Source organism: Chiloscyllium plagiosum, unplaced genomic scaffold (assembly GCF_037043375.1).
Source record: "Chiloscyllium plagiosum isolate Xiang-an unplaced genomic scaffold, Cpla_swu_hap1 HiC_scaffold_2, whole genome shotgun sequence".
NCBI classification, from domain to species: domain Eukaryota; kingdom Metazoa; phylum Chordata; class Chondrichthyes; order Orectolobiformes; family Hemiscylliidae; genus Chiloscyllium; species Chiloscyllium plagiosum.
The window spans coordinates 79,114,333-79,135,669 of record NW_028270140.1 but is presented as its reverse complement, the minus strand read 5'-3'; the positions used below and the strand labels follow the sequence as shown (position 1 = coordinate 79,135,669).

Sequence of the window (21,337 nt, the reverse complement as noted above, 5' to 3'; positions counted from 1 at the left end):
GCACAGTGATCTAACCAGGCAGTGATTCTGCACAGTGATCTGACCAGGCAGTGATTCTGCACAGTGATCTGACCAGGCAGTGAACCTGCACAGCCGGCTGCCTCTGTTGTTTAGTCTCAAGTATCTCTGGACATTTGAGTTCATTCTAAGAAAAATAAACAAACAGTGAAATTCACGGCTGACTTTAGAGAAGTTTGAATGAATGAGCTCACAGCATGGAAGCAGCTAAGTGACCATTTTTTAAAGAGTAACCTTATTTTATTTTTGTAAATCTACAATAGTGAGTAAAGTGGTTTTTTTTCTGATTCTATGTTTTAATGAGATCTATCTCTTTATTAAACTTTAAATATATAAAACCTAGGTACAAAGCTATCCTGGAGCGGTGTTTTCTAGAGCAGTAAGACTGTGCTATTTTCTGGGGTCTGTAAATTGTTAAAGTGCAAAGATGGACTTTTGTAGAGTGATATGCTCTTCCTGTCAGCTGTGGGAGATCAGGGAGAGTTTTCATGTTACTCATGATTATGTCTGCAGGAAGCATGTTTGGTTGTGAATCCTATTGGATTGCATGGATCGGTTAGAGCATTAGTTAGAGGCAATGAGGAATTTACAGGAGCTGGGGTGTGACAGATGTGTTGCAGGAAAGGGACATAAACCCAAGATACAGTCAAGTAGATGAGTTATCTCTAAGAAAGGTAGAAGAGGTAGGTAGGTAATGCAGGAATTTCCTGTGGCTCTCCCCATCCAAACAAGTATATTGTTTTGGAAAATGTACAGGGTGGTAGACTCTCTGGGGAATGTAGCACTGACAGCCAGATTTCTGGTACTGAGATTGGCTCTGCTGTAACGAGAGGTACATCAGGTTCCAAGTGATCGATTGTGATAACAGACTGTCTAGTTAGAGGCACAGGCAGATGTTTCTGTGGCTGACAATGAGAAATCAGAATGGTGTGTTGCCTCCCTGGTGTCAGGATCAAGGATATGGAGAGGGTGCAGAATATTCTCAAAGGGGAGTGGGACCATTGGAACAAACAACATAGGAAGAGAAAAGGATGAGATTCTGAGGAGACAATACAGGAAATTAGGCTGAAATTTAGAAATTAGATCCTCGAGGGGAGTAATATCTGGAATACTCCTGGTGCCATGAGCTGGTGAGAGTAGAAATAGGAGGATAGAGCAGATGAATGCATGGCTGAGGAACTGATGCAGGGAAAAGGATTCACATTTTTGGATCATTAAAATCTTTCTGGGGTAGAAGTGACCTGTAAAAGGAGGACAGAATGCACCCAGAGTGGGGGTGTTGATTGGGACTCAGGGAGATAGTGAAGAATGACATTAGTCTAAGACCGAGGAAATCGGAAAAAGGAGCAAGTCAAACAGTCAGGGTAGGCAGGAACAAAGCAGAGAGTGAGGTAGGACTGATAAATTAAAATGCATTTGTTTTGAATCAAGAGGCCTTATGGGTAATGCAGATGAACTCAGGGCATGGTTGGGAACATGGATTGGGATGTCATAGCAATTACAGAGATGTGGCTCAGGGATGGACAGGACTGACAGCTCAATTGTATAGATGTTATAAGAAGGGTAGAACAGGCGGGTAGTGGTGTTTTTGATTAGGGATAACATTATGGCTGTATCTATGGAGGATATTCCTGGGAGAATGTGCAGGGAGGTTATTTGGATAGAACTGAGAAATAAGAAAGGAATGATCACCTTACTGGGATTGTAACTATAAACCCCCAATAGTCAGTGGGAAATTGAGAAGCAAATTTCTAAGGAGATCTCAGTTATCTGTAAGAATAATAGGGTGATAATGGTAGGCGATTTTAACTTTCCAAGCATAGACTGGGACTTCCATAATTATTAAGGGCTTAAATAGAGAGGAATTTGTTAAGTATGTACAAGAAATTTTTATGATTCAGCATGTGGATATACCTACTAGAGAAGGAGCAAAATTTGACCTACTCTTGGGAATTAAGGCTGCGCAGGTGACTGAGGTGTTAGTAGGGGAGCACTTCGGGGCTAGTGATCATAATTTTAACAATTTTAAAATAGTGATGGAAAAGGATAGATCAGACCAAAAAGTTAAAGTTCTAAATTGGAGGAAGGCCAATTTTGACAATATTAGGCAAAACATTTCAAAAGTTGATTGGCAGACATTTGCAGGTAAAGGAATAACTGGAAAATGAGATAATGAGGGTCAAGAGACAGTATGTTCCTGTTAGGGTGAAGGCCAGACTCGTCAGTTTAGGGAATGCTGGATGACTACAGAAACTGAGGTTTTGGTCAAGAAAAAGAACGAAGCATATGTCAGGTATAGAAGACAGAGATTGAGTGAATTTTTGGAAGAGTATAAAAGCAGGACATGTATACTTAAGCGGGAAGTCAGGAGGGCAAAAAAGGTACATGAGATAGCTTTGGTAGATAGGGTTAAAGAGAATCCAAAGAGATTCTGCAAACACAATAAGGACAAAAAAGTAACTTGGGAGAGAATAGGGCCCCTTAAGGATCAGCAAGGTTGCTTATGTGTGAAACTGTAGGAAATGGGGGAAAAACTGAATGTGTATTTTGCACAAGTATTTACAATGGAGAAGGATATGGAAGATAGACGACTTGGAGAAATAAATAGCAACATCTTAAAAAATGTCCATATTACAGCGGTTGAAAGAAGTTGTAATGGCCAAGCATTGCTCATTCCTCACAAGCAGACTACAGATAGTCAGCGATCCTTGAACTGTGATGCTGATTACAGACAAGGTGTTGTACTTTAATGTGGACAAATGCAATGTACAGGGAACATGCTAGGGCCTAGCCTACACACACATCTTCCACAAGGTAAAAACAATGACTGCAGATGCTGGAAACCAGATTCTGGGTCAGTGGTGCTGGAAGAGCACAGCAGTTTAGGCAGCATCCAAGGAGCTTCGAAATAGACGTTTCGGGCAAAAGTCCTTAATCAGGAATGGCTTTTGCCCGAAACGTCGATTTCGAAGCTACTTGGATGCTGCCTGAACTGCTGTGCTCTTCCAGCACCACTGATCCAGACACATCTTCCACAGTTACACCCACTTTGGGTGAGTGTGGGTACAGAATCAGTATAATTTCACACATCTCTGGAGGGAAATGTTCATTCTCTGGATTGACATTTCAAGGGAGCACTTGGCCTTTGAAGATTGGGAGATGTGCCTTGGCCATCCAATAAGTTCCCTCTGCCTAATAGTACATTAGTCTGCCAAGGCAAGCAGCACAAAGAACTGCCTCCCACAGGTTCAACATTGTCCTACTAGATACTCAAACAGTACACGACAAAGTCGTGGATTCATTCGCTGAGCTGATGTGTTTTCTGCAAACGTTTTGTCATCTCACTAGGTGACATCATCAGTGTATCTTTTGATAAGCTGTTGGTAGTCTGTCCTGCCTGGTATTTATATGTCTCTGTTGGTACTCCCAGTTCTGTATAGTAGTGATTTGTATACGGGGTCCAATGAAATGTGTCTATTAATTGAGTTCTGGTTGGAGTGCCAAACTTCAAGGAATTTTCTGGGATGTCTCTGTATTGCCTGTGCTATGATGGTTACATCACCCCAGTAGAATTCCCTCGTTGTCTCTGTGGTTAGGAATGAAGGAGTGCTGGTCCTGTCTGGCAGTGGCAAGCTGATGTTCATGCACTTGTATGGTCGGTTTTCTTCCCATTTGTCCCACATAGTGTTTTTCACAGTCTTTGCAAGGTATCTTTTAGATAACGTTCATCCTGTTGGATGTGGGTGTTGGGTCTTTGACTTTCGTGAGGAGCTGGTGGAAGGGTTTGGAGGGATATCTGCCGGGTGCTGGCAGGTGGGACTAGATTGGGTTGGGATATCTGGTCGGCATGGACGGGTTGGACCGAAGGGTCTGTTTCCATGCTGTACATCTCTATGACTCTATGACTCTATATTTAAGTGCATCACCATACTGTGCAATTTTGCATTGGTTTCATTTCACTCTTTGTGTTCAAGCAGCTAACAGATTTTATAATTGATCATAAAGTAAGAATGCCCTTCAGTTTGATAATGCAATATGATTAATAGAAAAATTCCATTGGTAGGTCCACACCCACCAGTTGGAAAGAAGGTGAGAACCCCATCTGATCAAGATCCAGTTGTAATCTGAAGTAACCTTCTTCGCTGTCCACTACACCTCCAATTTTGGTGTCATCTGCAAACTTACTAACTATACCTCCTATACTCACATCCAAATCATTTATGAATAGCAGTGGACTCATCACCAATCCTTGTGGCACATCAGTGGTCACAGGCATCCAGTCTGAAAAACAACCCTCCTCCACCACCCTCAGTCTTCTACCTTCGAGCCAATTATGTATCCAAATAGTTAATTCTCCCTGTACTCCCTGTATTCCATGAGATCTAACCTTGTTCACTAGTCTATCATGAGGAATATTGTTGAATGCCTTACTGATGTCCATGTAGATCATGTCTATCATCAACCCTCTCCGTTACTCTGTCAAAAAACTCAATCAAGTTCATAAGACATGATTTCCCATGCACAAAGCCATGCTGACTATCTCTAAATATGCTTTTAAAGATGAACATGAGGTAGTACGTGAGCCTTCTCGTGAAAATAAAGACAAATAATTGAAAAGAAATGTAGCCACACGAGTAGACTCACTTCAGAAAAAGAAAGCATCAAGGTCAGAATCACATTTAGAATTGTAAAATAAGTACCATTTAATATGCATTTAGTCTTCCTAGTGTAGAGAAACTTGCCTAGTCAAGAGGTGATAATTGCAATAACTTTTCTCTTTCAAATGTGATTTGAGTGTCACTGGCAAAGTTAGCAGTTGCAGAGGCTTCTTAGCTATTTTGGAATGCAATTAAGAGGCAGCCACATTGAAATGGATCTGTGGCTCAACTAGAAATAGACTCAGATGAATTCAAAAGACACTTCAGGAACTCTAATGCCAAAGACAGATCTTTCAGAATAGGTGCATGGAAACAGAGAAACTGGAAGAATAGGAGGAGGTTTTTATGGATAGTGGAGTTTCACTCAGGTAATTTCTTAAGTGCGACAATAAGAATTGTGAGATTTCTTGGCATATTTGCAATGTTTGTCTTCACAGATTGTGAGATAGACACACCTTCTCATTGACGCAGGTTACTTATTTAAAGCAATTTATACCAAAATATGAAATTCATTGTTACATTAATTAGGTCACAGGCCACTTCTGATGTTAGGTGATTATCATAAAGGACTGTGAACTTACATCATAATAGTGTGTGATTCATATACTAGAAAGTTTGTTCCTGCAGTTTGAAAGTTCATTGGACATTCAATGAAAAGGGCAGTGCTGCTATAAAGATGCTACATTAGATAGTCTTAAGTCATTAGCAAAATTGGAACTTAGAGACCCTATCTATTTCATAAAGTACAGTATAGATTCTCCATTATCAACCAACATGAGCTCTTCAAAGGTCGATGTTGCAACGAACACCAAATCAAAAACGTGAGGAGTATGTTTGAACCTGAAGCATTGAGCATATATGTGACCTATCTTTCCTTGAGTGTGAAAAATACCTCATCAATTTGTGTTCAGTTTCCCTGATCTATTTTTAATTTTGTCAACAAATTGTTAATGGTGTCTAAATGAACATTTTTAAAAACAGTAACAATTTCCTTTGCATCCTAGCTATTGCCATTGCTCTAGAGAGTATGGCGTGTGTAAATGGTGCGGAAACTAATTATAGTATTTGAACCTTGGATTTAGATCTGAAAGTTAAATTGCTTGGGTTTATTTCTCCCTTTATGAACAATGCCCCTGTAGCATCTTGGCAGGGTTCTTATTTTGTTCAGTTCTGGGGCCCTAACTATTTTCTGAAGGGATTTCCCTTCCATAACTTGTAATTTTAAGTTTTTATTTTTCTACAGTCTAGCCTCTCAGTACAGCAAGCCTCCAGCCTACTACAGGAGTAGGCATTGTTCTGGCTGACAATGTTGAGGGTGCTGAGCAGCTCGCCAATGGCAGCTGTCCTGGTTAGGATGGGTGTGCCTAACCAAAGGGACTGCAAGAGTTCAAGAACCCAGCTCAACACCATTTTCACAAGGGCAGCTATGGATGGGCAACACATGTTGGCAAATGAATCAAAAACCTCTAGGGTCATCTATAAGTTGTTTACCACCCGTTAAACTGAGTTGGCAGTCCTGCCAAACCATCCTTGTATATTTGCAACTCACTTTGTGATCAATATTAGGGTCACTGTCCAACTGGTAAATTTCAGTTTTGTGTCGCTTAGTTTTTTTTTTAAGTGTAAATCTTGTTGACATCAAAGGAAAGCATAACTTTTAAAGATGTTTGTTTACTGGTTTTATTTTATGCTTGTTGATAAACCATTTTATAGGTGTTATAGCCCATTGCCTTTTTAATGAGTAATGGACAAAAACATCCTCTAGCTGGTATACCATGTGTGTAACACAGTTCTCTTTAAGTATCCTTTTAATAGCCTTGACTGAGATGATTAGGGTGAATCCAAAGAGGTTCTTTAAGTATATTAAATGAAAAAGAATAACTAGAGACAGAATAGGACTCTTCAAGGACCAAAGTGGACATGTATATATGGAACGGCAGCAGATGATCGAGATCCTCAATGAATATTTCTCCTCTGTGTTTACTGTGGAGAAAGACATGAAAACTTAGGAACTTGGGGAAGTTAGTGTGATATCTTGGAGATAGTCCATATCATTGTAGAGGATGTTTTGGAAATATTAAAATGGATGAAGGTGTGTAAATCTCCCAGTCCTGACCAGATGTATCCAAGAACCCTGCAAGGGGCTAGAGAAGAAATTGCAGGTGCCCTGGCTGATATTTTTGTGTCATCTTAAGCCATGGTGAGGTCCCAGAAGACTGGAAGGTAGTGAATGTTGTGCCCTTATTCAGTAAGGTCTGCAAAGAAAAACCTGGAAACTATAGACCAGAAAGCTTAGTACCTGTGGTAGACAAGTTACTTGAGAAGATTCAGAGTGATAAGAATTTGGAAAGACAAGGTTTGAATAGGGGTAGTCAGCATGGCTTTGTGTGTCATGTCTCACAAATTTGTTAGAGTTCTTTGATGAAGTGACTAGGAAGGTTGATGAGGGCAGGGCAGTAGATGTAGTCTCAATGTAGATGTATTTCTAAGGCCTTTCATACGGTTCCAAGTGGTAGGTTGCTCTGGAAGTTAGAATGCATAGAATCCAGGGTGAGCTGGCAAACTGGATATACAATTGGCTTGATGGTAGGAAGCAGAGGATAATAGTGAAAAGATGCTTGTCGGACTGGAGTCCTGTGACTAGTGAAGTGCCTCTGGGATCAGTGCTGGGCCCACTGCTGTTTATTATCTATATCAATGATTTGGATGAGAATGTCCAAGGCATGATTAGTAAGTTTGCAGATGAGACTAAAATAGGTGGTATTGTGGACAGTGGGAAAGGTTATCAGAAATTGCAGCAGGATCTTAAGTGGGCTACGAAATGGCAAATGGAATTTAATATTGATAAGTGTGAGGTCTTGCATTTTGGAAAGTCAAATCAAGGTAGGAGTTTCATGGTGAATGATAGGACCTTAAGAAGTGTAGTGGAACAGAGGGACTTTGGAGTTCATGTGCATTGAATTGAATTTATTGTCACATGTACCAAGGCACAGTGAAAACCTTTGACTTGCGTGCAAAGCAGGCAGATCACATAGTTAAGTAGCATAGATAGTAAATAATAGGTAAAGCGGCAAAACAAATAAACACAGGTACAGGCAAATGTTAAGACTTTGTGAGTCCATTCAATATTCTAACAACAATAGGGTAGAAACTGTTTTGAAACCAGCTGGTATGTGTGCTCAGGCTTCTCTAACTTCTCCCTGATGGTAGAGCTTATAGAAAAACATTGCCAGGGTGAGATGGATCTTTAAGAATGCTGGCAGTCTTTCCTTGACAGCAGGCCTGGTAGATGGATTCTACACATGGGAGGTTGGCTTTTGTGATTGTCCGGGCCGAGTTCACCACTCTCTGTAACCATCTCCAAACCTGAATAGTACAGTTGGCAAGGGTATTCGCTGTCATGCCAAATTTCCACAGCTGCCTGAGGAAGAAAAGACGTTGTTGGGCCATTATAACCAGTGCATCCACATGAAGAGTCCAAGAAAGCTTGCTGTTGGAAGGTTCTCTGAAAGTGGAGTCACAGGTAGATGGGGAAATGAAGAAGGCTTTTGGCACACTAACCTTAATCAGTCAGGGCACTGAATATAGAAGTTGGGAAGTTATGTTGCAGTTTTACACTTCGTTGGTGAGGGCTGCACTTGGAGCATTGTGTTCAGTTTTCGTCACCTTGCTATAGGAAGGATGTTATTAAACTGGAATGAGAGTAAAAGAAATTTATAAGGATGTTGCCTGGACTCAAGCGTCTGATTTATAGGAAGAGGTTGGATAAGCTAGGACTTTTTTCTTTAGAGCATTGGAGACTGAGGCGGAACTTATAGAAGTGTATAAGATCACGAGAGGCATGGATAGGGTGAATTCTCCAGGGTTGGGGAATTGAGGACTGGAGGGCATCAGTTGACGGCTAGAGGGGAAAGAATAAAAGGGAACCTGAGGGCCAATGCTTTTACACAGAGGGTACTATGGAAATGAAATGAGCTGCCAGCGAAAGTGGTTGAGGCATGTACATTAACAACATTTAAAAAGCTTTTGGACAAATACATGGATAGGAAAGGTTTAGAAGGTTATGGGCCAACTCCAGGGAAATAGTGTTAGTGTGGATGGACAATTGGTCAGCATGGACCAGTTTGGGCCAAGGGCCTGTCTCCGTGCTATAGGACTCTATGACTATGATTCTAAATGCTTTATATTATTGAATTCCAGGTTTAAATGGTCTTAAAAATTTGAACTACAAATTTCAATTAAAATGTAATTAATATCCTTTACAGAAGAAACACTTCACAAAATTTGTATTTACATAATTCTGCTTTGACACATTTACGTAGCTTTTTTTCCAAAGTGAGAAGTTTTGATTCTATGAAAGTATAAAAGTAGAAATAAAAATCCTTTCAGTTGCAATAAAAATTTATGCTCATCTAAATAATTGGAGACTTAAAATTTAGACCCTAATTTTGTATATAGCATATCTTTCTCAAATTTAGTATATTTTATTATGCTTTGATCACACTTTCCTAAAGGACCCAACAATAAGATTAATTATTGTTCATACCTCATTACACAAACATTAGAATTTTTTTCCTAAGTTTGTTCTTCAACATGTTTTCTTACGGCCTTCTTAGTTTGCATTGTCATTTGTGTACCTGTATCAATGGATCTGCCAGTTCCCTTACCTCTTTTAGACTCTCAATTTTCAATGAAAATTGTCTCCATGTTTTTTCTACCACATTGCCCCACTTCATACCTACTTTGGTTGAGTAGGCAGAAAAGTAGCAAATGGAATTTAATCTGAAGAAATGCTTTTGAGGAAGGCCAAAAACAGCAGTGGGGTACTCAACAAATAGGAGGTTTTGGGAGGGATACATGAAGGAAGAGATCTTGGATTGCATGTGCATTGGTCCCTGAAAGTGGAAGGACAGGTAGATCAGGTGATAAAGAAGGTATATGGGGTGCTTTCCTTTATCAGGTGAGGTAGTGAATACAAGAGCAGGGATATAATGTTAGAACTATGTAAGCTACTGGTTAAGTTATAAGTGGAATTTTGGACACAATTATGGTCACATTAGAGGAAGGACATAATTGTTTTAGAGAGAGAACAATGGAGATTTAAAAGACTTGAATACTTCAGGTATGAGGAAAGATTGGTTATGCTAGAGTCTCCTTAGAACAGGGGTGGCTGAGTGTTGACTTAATCAAGTTGTACAAAATATTAAAGAATTTAAATAGAGTGGGCAGGAAAGACCCCACAGCAAAGGTCAATTACCAGGGCATAAATTTAAGGTGATGTGAAGAAGGATTAAAAGGGGCATGAGAAAAAAAAACTTTTTGCCGGGGATAATGGGTGGCTGGAATTCACTACCTGGTTTGATGGTTAAGGCGGAAACCTTCAACTCATTTACAAGGAGCCTAGTTCTGCATCTGAAGTGCTGGAACCTGTAAGGCTATGAACCAGTGCTGACAAATGGGATTAGGAATGGGCAGCTAGCTCATGTCACCAGAGTAGACATGATAAACGATGGTTCTATACCGAAGTTAATATGTAAACTACACATATATTCTGCAAGTTTGTTAATATATTCCTGCCTTATGTTATAGTTCTTCTCTGTATTAACTCTTATTTTAATGTCATCCACAAATTTGTTCCTGATGAATAATATCTAACCCCCAAACTGAATTTTACACAGTGATGGTTACCCTGGAGATTCTTCTCCTTAGCCAAAGTTAAGCAAATTATACAGTCGTGCTAAATGCCCAATAACATGGTATTTTCAATCCAAGCATCTTGTTTAGTAAACCATTGTGACTTACTGTCTCTACTCCCTACTATTTTTCAAGAAAACAACCAATATTTTTCAAGAAAAAGACTAATGAGCATAGGCTTCCTATAGGCACTTATCTTCTCAATGGTAACATGAATTACAAATATCTTATATCCAGGTGAAAGTATTAATGTGCAATCATTTAAAAACAAACTTTGTTCCATTCTGAAACTAAATAAATGGTTTAAAGTATAACCACTCATAAAACCTGAAATTCCTGGGAATTAGAGACTAACAATTTATCAATCATCAGCACAGATGTTTTGGTCAAAGTGTGATCTCCCTGTGCTCTCTTCCTAGCAAAACTACCTAGCCTGCCTTCTGACCTTTAACACTCAAGCAACCCAATTGTGTTGACAGCAGAATTAAGAACAGGTCTCATGAATGTCTTCATTCTTGCATTTTACCCTAAATTAAAAACACAATGCCGAAACGTTACAACCTTGTAAAATCTTACATTTGTAACAGAACAGAAGGTTACTCTTGTAGACTGGATGTAAACATAAGAGGTATAGTTAGTAAATTTTCAGCTGACACCAAAATTGGAGATGTAATGGACAGCGAAGAAGGTTACCTCAGATTACAATGGGATCTTGATCAGATGGGCCAATGGGCTGAGAATTGCCAGATGAAGTTTAATTCAGACAAATGTGAGGTGCTGCATTTTGGGAAAGCAAACCTTAGCAGGACTTATACACGTAATGGTAAAGTCCTAGGGAGTGTGCTTGAACAAAGAGACCTTGGAGTGCAGGTTCATAGCTCCTTAAAAATTGAGTCGCAGGTAGATAGGATAATGAAGAAGGCATTTGGTATGCTTTCCTTTATTGGTCAGTGTATTGTGAAAAGGAGTTGGGAGGTCATGTTGCAGCTGTACAGGACATTGGTTAGGCCACTGTTGCGTGCAATTCTGTTGTCCTTCCTATCGGAAAGATGTTGTGAAAATTGAAAGTGTTCAGAAAAGATTTACAAGGATGTTGCCAGGGTTGGAGGATTTGAGCTATAGGGAGAGGCTGAATAAGGCTAGGGCTATTTTCCCTGGAACGTCGAAGGCTGAGGGGTGACCTTATAGAATCATGAGGGGCATGGATAGGATAAATAGGCAAAGTCTTTTCCCTGGGGTCAAGGAGTCCAGAACTAGAGGGCATAGGTTTAGGGTGAGAGGGGAAAGATATAAAAGAGACCTAAGGAGCAACTTTTTCACTCAGAGAGTGGTATGTGTATAGAATGAGCTGCCAGAGGAAGTGGTGGAGGCTAGTACAATTATAACATTTAAAAGGAATCTGGATGGGTATATGACTAGGAAGGGTTTGGAGGGATATGGGCCAGGTGCTGGCAGGTGGGACTAGATTGGGTTGGGATATCTGGTCAGCATGGACGAGTTGGACCGAAGGGTCTGTTTCTGTGCTGTACATCTTTAAGACTCTATGACTCTAGACAGTGCTAGTCGGATGGAAGAAACTTCGCATGGAGCATAAAAATCAACTTAGACCTTTTGGATTAAATATCTTGTTTCTTCATTGTAAAGATTTGTATTAATCTTATTGAAAATACCAAGACAATTTAATAATTTAATATTGTTATCATTTTGCTACCATTGCCTGTGAATTTATCATGTGCAGTACTTAATTATTTGATTCTGGTTTTTCTTTTTTGCTATTTAGGTGTCTGCACAATATTTTACTATCTATTTTTGTACTTTTGATCATTATTTTTGTAACGCCTCCTAGCCATTTTAACTGTTGCCTTAGTTTCTTTTTAATCTTGTATCCACTTTCATTATGCTCTTTTTGTTTATTTTCTTGGTGTGTTTTTTAATTTACCCATGTTCTGTCATCAGGGACTAATTTGTTTTATAACATCAACTTTCCAGTTTGTTGTTCCATTCTTGTTACCCCAAAAACAACTTCTTACCCCTTGCGTTGGTCTTTATCTTAATCCAATGTGACATACTGTAGATAAATAAATAAATGAGGCAAAATTGAAACTAAAGAAAAAGTCATATATTAGAATATAAATAGAAAGGAGAGGGTGATAAAAGTGGGGCAAGTGGGGATTGATGTCATGTCTAGCAATGGGGAAAAGGGAGTCATGTCCAGTATTGGTGAAGGGGGATTGGGTCCTGGGCTTAAAATGAGGGTGTTGGGTCCCATAAAGAGAGGGAGAATGTTGGGTCCAGAGTGGAGGCTGTTGAATTCCAGGAGGAGGGGGGTGGCTAGTCAAGGACTAGAGGGAGTTAGGTGTCTGGGGGAGAGAGGTGTAGCTGGGGATGTGTGAGCTAAGTTGAGGGAGGGTGTCAGTTGAATATTCTTTTACCTGTTATATTAGGTATTTAATAGTCTTCCCTCAGTAATTATTTATTTAAGTGCAGCAGAACCCACTACACCCCAAAATGAGATTATATGTTTGCATTGCTCCTGACTATCCATAATATTTATTTCGTCTATAGGTAGGACATTTATGGCAGGGTTTTCACCATTTTGAGTCCTCTTCCCAGATAACATTTCCAGTTTTTTTGAGAAATGCTAATAAACAGTACGGCGTTGTTGAAACATAATAATATCCTTCCAAATAGATCTTTAGTTAAATTACAGTTTCCACAGAAAAAAAGATAGGATTAAGAAAATTTACTTCAGGAAAATTCCCTATAATTGATACATAAGATAACAGAATTTGATGGAACCACTATAATTTTTTGATATAATTATTGATTAGTTGTTGGGTGACAAAGTTCATGATCAGAAAATAAGAATAAAATATTTGCCATATATTGTCGCAATAATATGGAATTGTAATATTAGTTTTGTTAAATGCTACTTTTTAGACAAAGTATATTAATCAAAATTGGAACTGAAAATATTAATTTATAATTTATATTTTCCAGTTGTACCATAGGTCATATCCCAATTTTCTCTGACCTCCATCCTTGTATTCCAAGGCGCTATGTAATGCCATGGAAACAGGACATGAAGAACAGTAGGCTCATTTTAAAGGTATTGTTAATTTAATGTCAGCAATTGTTATGACTGAAGACCTACATTTTTCCTATGTTATTTCCTATGTTATTTCCTATAATACTGTAGAATGAATATTTTTAAAGTGCAATCTTAAAATCCCTGCTTCACGAGGTTCAAATCCAGCTCAATCAGAATTAGTATTTTCATATTTATAAGAATCCTTGACTGTGTGGATTATGTAAACTGAAAGTCCTTTGCTATATTTCAAAAATGTATACTGGCATTTCTTTGATCCTTCTGAGAAAGATTAATGCTGTTAGTGCCAATTTGTGCAATGTTAGAGTGTATTGTACCATAAATGGGTAGGCATGGGGGATGCAATTGCCTTGTGGTATTATTGCTGAACTATTAATGCAGAAACTGAGCTAATGTTCCTGAAGAAGGGCTTATGCCCGAAACGTCGATTCTCCTGTTCCTTGGATGCTGCCTGACCTGCTGCGCTTTTCCAGCAACACATTTTCAGCTCTGATCTCCAGCATCTGCAGTCCTCACTTTCTCCCCTAATGTTCTGGGACCAAGTTTGAATCCCACCAAGTACGTGGTGGAATTTGAATTCAACAAAAAATATCTGGAATACTGATGACTATTGTCAATTATTGGAAAAAATCTATCTGGTTCACTAATCTTGTTCAGGGAAGGAAAATCTGCCATCCTCGCCTGATCTGGCCTACATGTGACTCCAGATCCACACACCTTGACTCTCAATGGTCGAGCAAGCCATTCAGTGGTACCAATCAATACAAAGTATCTTCAAGGGTTAGGCAATAAATGCTGGCCAGCCAGCAATGCCCACATCCTACAAGTGAATAAAAACAATACACGGCAGTAAAGAGAGAACTAAACAGGGGTCTAATTGATGAACAAAAGGAAATGAAGAGTCACAGAGTTATATAGCATGGAAACAGACCACTATGTCCAACTCATCCATACCGATCAATTAATCCAATCCCATTTGCCAGCACCAGGCCCATATCCCTCTAAACCCTTCCTATCCACATACCCATCCAGTTGCTCTTTGAAAATTGCAATTTTACCAGCTTCCACCGCCACCTCTGGCAGCCCATTCCAAACACACACCCTCTGTGTGAAAAAGTTGCCCCGCATGTCCATATTAAATCTTTCCCCTCTCACCTTAAATCTATGCCAACTAGTTTTGAACTCCCCGCTGTGAGGAAAGGATCTTGGCTATTTACCCTAGCCATGTCTCTCATGATTTTATAAACCTCTATAAGGTCACCCCTCAGCCTCTGATACTCCAGGGAAAACATCCCCAGCTTAGTCAGGTTTTCCCTATAGCTCAAACCCTTCAAAACTGGCAACATCCTTGTAAATCTTTTCTGAACACTTTCAAGTTTCACAGCATTCTTCCTATAGCAGGGAGACAAAAATTGCAAGGAACTATGAATCTGCACTCCAAGGTCTCTTTGTTCAGCTCAGACCTTACCATTAAGTGTATGAGTCCTTCCCTGATTTGCCTTTCCAAATGCTGCACCTCATATTTATCTAAATTAAACTCCATCTGCCATCCTCGGCCCATTGGCCCATCTGATCAAGAACCATTATACTGTGAGGTAGCCTTCTTCACTGTCCATTACACATCCAAATTTGATGTCATCTGCAAATTCACTAACTATACCTACCATGCTTCCATTCAAGTCATTTATATAAATAATTAAAATCTAGTGGACCCAGCACCAATCTTTGTGGCACACCGCGGGTCCCAGGCTTTCAGTCTGAAAAGCAACACTCCACCGCCACCCTTTGTCTCCTAACTTGCTCCCACTACTTTTGTATCCAAATGGCTGGTTCTCCCTCTATTCCATGTGATCTAACCTTACTAACCAGTCTACCGTGAGGAAACTATCGAATGCCTTATTGAAGTCCAGATAGATCATGTTCACTGCTCTGCCCTCATCAATATTTTTCGTTATTTTTTTCAAAAAACTCAATCAAGTTAGTAAGACACAATTTCACATTCACAAAGCCATGTTGACTATCCCAAATCAGTCCTTGCTTTTCCAAATACATGTAAATTCTGTCCCTCAGGATTCCCTCCAATAACTTGTCCACCAAGTCAAGCTCACAGGTATATAGTTCCTTGGCTTTTCCTTACCACCTTTCTGAAATAGTGGAACCATGTTAGCCAACCTCCAGTGTTTTGGCACCTCACCTATGGCTATTGATGATAAAATATATCTAAGTAAGAGGCCCAGAAATCACTTCCATAGCTTCCCACACAGATCTAGGGTATACCTGATCAGGTGCTGCAGAATTATCCACGTTTATGCATTTTAAGACAGGTGTCAAAGAAATTAGCATAGGATAAAATGAGGCCCACACAAAAGAATACTGGCTGAAGTTACTCAATATCAAAAGCTACTTGCATTTGAAAGGCATCTTACAGAAAGCATTATTTGAATAGCAATAAAAGAGGAGGGGCAGTGTAAAAATACAGGATTGAGCCTATGATTAGGAGTCAGAGTTATAAAAAGAGACTAGAAATTTGGGGCTGGGTGTTACTAGATTAGATTACATTACAGTGTGGAAACAGGCCCTTCGGCCCAACAAGTCCACACCGACCCGCCGAAGCGAAACCCACCCATACCCCTACATTTACCCCTTACCTAACACTACGGGCAATTTAGTATGGCCAATTCACCTGACCCTGCACATCTTTGGACTGTGGGAGGAAACCGAAGCACCCTGAGGAAACCCACGCAGACACGGGGAGAATGTGCAAACTCCACACAGTCAGTCGCCTGAGGCAGGAATTGAACCCAGGTCTCAGGCACTGTGAGGCAACAGTGCTAACCACTGGGCCACCATGCCGCCCACAAGTTCTTTGGTGTTGGATTGGAAGGAGTGAATGCTGAAAATGTGGGAAAGTAGTCGATGATAAGTGTCATGCCAACGTCTTCTAGCAGGGACAAATGATGACCATCCAACCAGAGCCCAGTAAAGTGGCCAATTAAGGGCTTCTTTATGACTACACTGGCATTTTACTTGCCACATGTAATTGATGTTTAAGACTACTTTCAGGCTCAGAACATGCAAACAAAGAACAAGAGTACGTCACTTGGCTGTTCGAGCCTAGAGCACTTTGGATGTACTCAACTATTCAATTGATCTGATTTTAACCTCAACTCTACATATACTGATCACCTTACATCCCCTCAGTAATTCAATATAATCCATGTAAGATTCCATGTTGCAGATGCCATGATGATGGGAGGGCCCACTGCCTCACGTCGTGTGAACCTTAGTGGCCTCTGTCAGACACAAGGGACAGACTGTTCACCTTTTGAGAACTCTTTGGCTTGCAGCTGGGCCCAAAGTGGCAACGGTCATCATCATGGCAATGGCAACATGGAATTATACACAGGTTACATTTGTTTACCAAGGGTGTAGAAAGATTATCAGTAGTGTATGCATGAATGGAGAGTTGAGTAAAATCAGATCAACCGCGATCATATTGAATGGTGGAGCAGACCAAAGGGCCAAGTGGCCTACTCTTGTTCCTTGTTCATATGTTCTGAGTCTGAAAATAGTCTCAACCATCATTTTGAACCAACTTTGTGTAAGGCAGCCTTCCAATTGTTCGCCTCTGTGTGTGCCATCCAGTTAAGGACAATGGGTAGCCCAAGGAAGATGGAGGCTCTCAGCATGATTTCGGGGCTGAAGCCACTGAGAGAAGTGAACATTACCGGAAAAGACAGATGCAGGAGATACCTCAAAATGCAGGGGTTCACATTCTTCCATGGTAAAAATAACAATAACGTAATGTGAGGCAGTTCAGGCTGGAGAGTTGACCCACCCAGAAAGCCATGGTTGTCCATGAACAATACAGACCCTGATGGTGCTAACCTCCTATGGCCTGTCAACCTCCCTGTGTGAGGCCTCCTCTACAAATGTAGTGATTGGGACCAGGTGGACCTTGTTTACTATGAGGTTCCCTGATTGGCCCAGGTAAACAGCCCCAACCACGTAGTCAGTGACGGCCACCTCGACCTAATCACTACAGCAACATTGTTGGGCCCCAAAACCAGCAGGTAGGTGCATGTGACAATAGGAAAGTAGGGGGGAATGGCTCTTGATTGGGCCCGATTAGGAGTTGGATGGTCATGCTGTGGCTGGACAGGACCTTGGTTAGCCCACTGTTGGAATATTGAGTATAGTTTTGGTCTCCCTCCTATTGGAAGGATGTTGTGAAATTTGAAAGGGTTCAATAAAGATCTACAAGGATGATGCCAGGATTGGAGGGTTTGATCTACAAGGAGAGTCTGAATAGGTTGGTGTTGTTTTTCCTGAAGCGTTAGAAGTTGAGGGGTGACCTATAGAGATTTATAAAATCATGAGGGACATGGATAGGGTAAATCAACAAGGTCTTTTCCCTGGTAGTGGGGGGGGAGGGGTGAGTATGGAACTAGAGGGTATAGGTTTAGGGTGAGAGGGACATGCAGAGGGTGGTGCATGTATGGAATGAGCTGCCAGAAAAAGTGGTGGAGGCTGGTACAGTTACAACATTTAAAAGGCATCTGGATTGGTATATGAATTGGGCATGGGCCAAGTGCTGGCAAATGGAATTAGATTAGGTTAGGATATCTGGTCGGCATGGACAAGTTGGACTGAAGGGTCTGAGTCAATGACACGATAATTGAACTTGCTCCCTTCCCATTTCAATGGCACAGGCAATATTGATAATGTCTAGCCTTTTATTTCAGTTTCTTTTCATGGATTGTGCAAATGGCAGCTGAGTTCACCTAAATAACCATCCTTCAAATTAACTCATTATATGGATGATACTTTGAAATAAAAGCAAAATACTGTGGGTAGTGGAAATCTGAATAAAAACAGGGAGTGCTAGAAAAACTCAATAGGTCTGGTAGCATCTGTCGGGAAAAAGCATTACTCTGATGCTGAGTCCAGTATGACCCTTCTTCAGAACACTGAAATAGTCATCAGCAAAATGATAAGACGCTCAATAAATACTAGGCTAGGCTTTCTGTTACTAGCATGTTTTATTATTAAATAGAACGAGCTGAGTTACAAATTGGATTATCCCCAGGATTAGTGAGGAAAAAGTAATCATATCAAAATAAATATTTGCAGTTATATGTACCTTCCACAACCACAAGGTATCCCACACTTTACAGTCACTAAAGCAATTTTGGCATTTGTCACTGATGCAATGTAGCAAATGTGGCAAATAATTTGTGCACAGCAACCTCCTAGAAGCAAATGGCAACCTCCAGATATAATGATTGAGGCATCGATATTGTACAGGACGCTTGCTTTTTTATTAAAAATAGTGCAAAGGGATCATTTATGTCCACTTGAAAAAGACAGATGGACTCTAAGAGAAACATTTTAACCAATAGATGGTTACTCTGACAGTGTGAGTACTGCAGCAGAGTACTAACCTGCACCCCAAGTGGGAAGTGAGAATGCTACCAAACAAACCACAGCTCAGAACTAATGATTTAAAATACAAGTTGATGCCAATGACAATTTGTTTTGTAAATTCATAATTGATGAGCATTGATTTAAAAGCGTTTGGAAGTTAATCTTCTTGAATTAATCACCTTATTGATCATGACTTTCCCATTTTAGCACCAAAAACTGAGTGGAATACCACATGATGAAGGGGAAGAGAGCTTATTCCTGGAGAGGCGTGAACGGCTGTGTCATGGAGAGGACAGACTCTGTCTCAGTGATCAAATGAACCAATTGACTCCAGGCAATATGCTTCATATTCCTCTGTCTTCCCATCTCTCCAGGTACCGGAGCACTATTATACGACGCTGGGGCAGATCTCGCACCTAAACACTTTCTGATTGAGCCACCTTCCTATATTCTTTGACCAGTATAAAAGAAGTAGTTGATATCTTTGGGGACCTGCTCATCATCAGTTACTAATTGTTCCGTGCTTGTCAAGAGTAATAAACTATATCACTGTCTCAATAAAAAATGTAGCATAAGCTCATCTGCACTGTGCCTCTGTGACTCTATGTGTTCATTTATGTTAACTGTGTAAAGGGGATTCATCGTAAGTAACTTAAGACCAACTGTTAACAATGATGATCCATATTAATTCATCCGTGAGCTGCCATTGGCATTGAGTTATAGTGCATGCAAACAGACCCTTTGGTCCAACCAGTCCATGCCGAACATAATCCCAAACTAAAGTAGTCCAAAACTCATATGTGTGTATACTACTTGTGGAGAAAAGGTCATAGCTTTCTGGGGTCAGGCTGTCACAACAATCACTACTTGTTCTCCAAAAATATATTAAAATGGCACTTTTCCTTCCAACATCCAGGCCACTGGCCAGAATGATGCCCAGGATTACAAATTTGGATGATGGAGGTTCTTGTAATTTCTATATTGTCTATTCTTGTAAAAAGATGATTAAAGCAGCATGTTGGGTCCTGCAGTCGTGTTATTTAAAGGGCCAGACATCTTGATGACTTGTACATAACATGTTTTAAACTTTTCCAACACAAGATCCCTAAAATGTCTTGTTGTGTTTTGTTTTGGCATCTGCCAAAGACTATTTTTTTATACTCATGGGAATGACAGGGGAGTAGGTGACTTGCCTACTGAACAGGTTTAGGGATCGCAGTGTCAGTGTCTCTGAGTCAGAAATTACAAGAAGGTAGAGCGGAAGTGGTGGAGAGAATAAGCCCTGCCATTGAATGTCAGGGTGGGGGAAGGCAGGGGCACTTTTCCTGATTGGATATTGTCTTTGCCAAGCAGTTGGATGATGAGAATGTTATTTGCTGCTTATCGGCATAAGCTTGAATGTTATGCAGGTCTGGCTTTGTATGGATACAAACTGCTTCATTTTTGTAGGAGTTGTGAATGGTGCACAGGAGGGATCAAAACACCGAGAGAGAGAAATGGTTAACAACAACTAGTATTTACAATAATTGAAGAGGGCATTCAGTGGAATGCATAGCTCCACCACACTGTGATATCAACATTATTACACTGAAATAGAAGACATATATGGATACTGAAAATCTGAAACAAAAACAGAAAATTGCTGGAGAAACTCAGCATGTTTGGCAGCATCTGTGGAGAGAAAACACGTTAAATCGTTTGAGTTCAGCAAATCTTCTTCAGTGCTCTGAAGAGTTTCCCCAGCAATTTCTGTTTTATGTTTACAATTTGGATACCATCGGACTGTCATAATGTACTTGCTCTGCTTTTTCTTCACAGGTGCTGCCAGAACTGTTGAGTTTCTCCAGCAACTTCAGTTTTTGTTTCAACATTATTACAACTGCCCACATCTTTGTTAATGTTTTTGCTTTTGTGACTAAAAAGCTCAAAAAAAGCTTTGTATGAAGAGCGCCTTTTTTTTTTAGGAGGCTTCAAGGCAATCCACATTTAACAACCTGCTTTGGAAACTCTGCTTATAGTTTGATAGCTGTGACAAATTTTATAAGAGTAGTTGAGTTAATCCTCATTATTCCACAAAAAAATCACTTTATCCTATCTCCTAAAGTTAACAGATCAATTTTATAAAATTAAATTCCAGGATCCAATTCGGTATCTTCACACCAATAAGTAAGTAGTTCTTCCCTAAGCAGTACCCTATTGGTGTACCAGGTTTTGTTGAAATCCATCCACTAAGTGGTAGATGCAGATACAGTTACAACATTTAAAAGATATTTGGATAGGTACACGATTAGGAAGTATTTAGAATGATATGGGCCAAAATGGGAGTAGCTTAGTTTGGGAAACCTGGTTGGCACGGATGAGTTGGACCGAAAGGTCCATTTCCATGCTGTATGACTCTATGACTCTATCTATGACTCTAGGCTTTGAAATA

The 21,337-nt window shown here is 40.1% G+C and overlaps 1 protein-coding gene across 1 annotated transcript; it reads left to right on the top strand.

Moving 5' to 3' along the window:
- The first annotated feature begins 5,021 nt into the window (after positions 1 to 5,021).
- Positions 5,022 to 19,439, top strand: LOC122539244 (sperm-associated microtubule inner protein 10-like). Its single transcript, XM_043673949.2, has 3 exons — positions 5,022 to 5,044; positions 13,371 to 13,479; positions 19,114 to 19,439. Exons 1-3 carry the CDS (start codon positions 5,022 to 5,024, stop codon positions 19,324 to 19,326), a joined length of 345 nt encoding a protein of 114 aa, XP_043529884.1. The 3' UTR covers positions 19,327 to 19,439.
- The last annotated feature ends 1,898 nt before the right edge of the window (positions 19,440 to 21,337 follow it).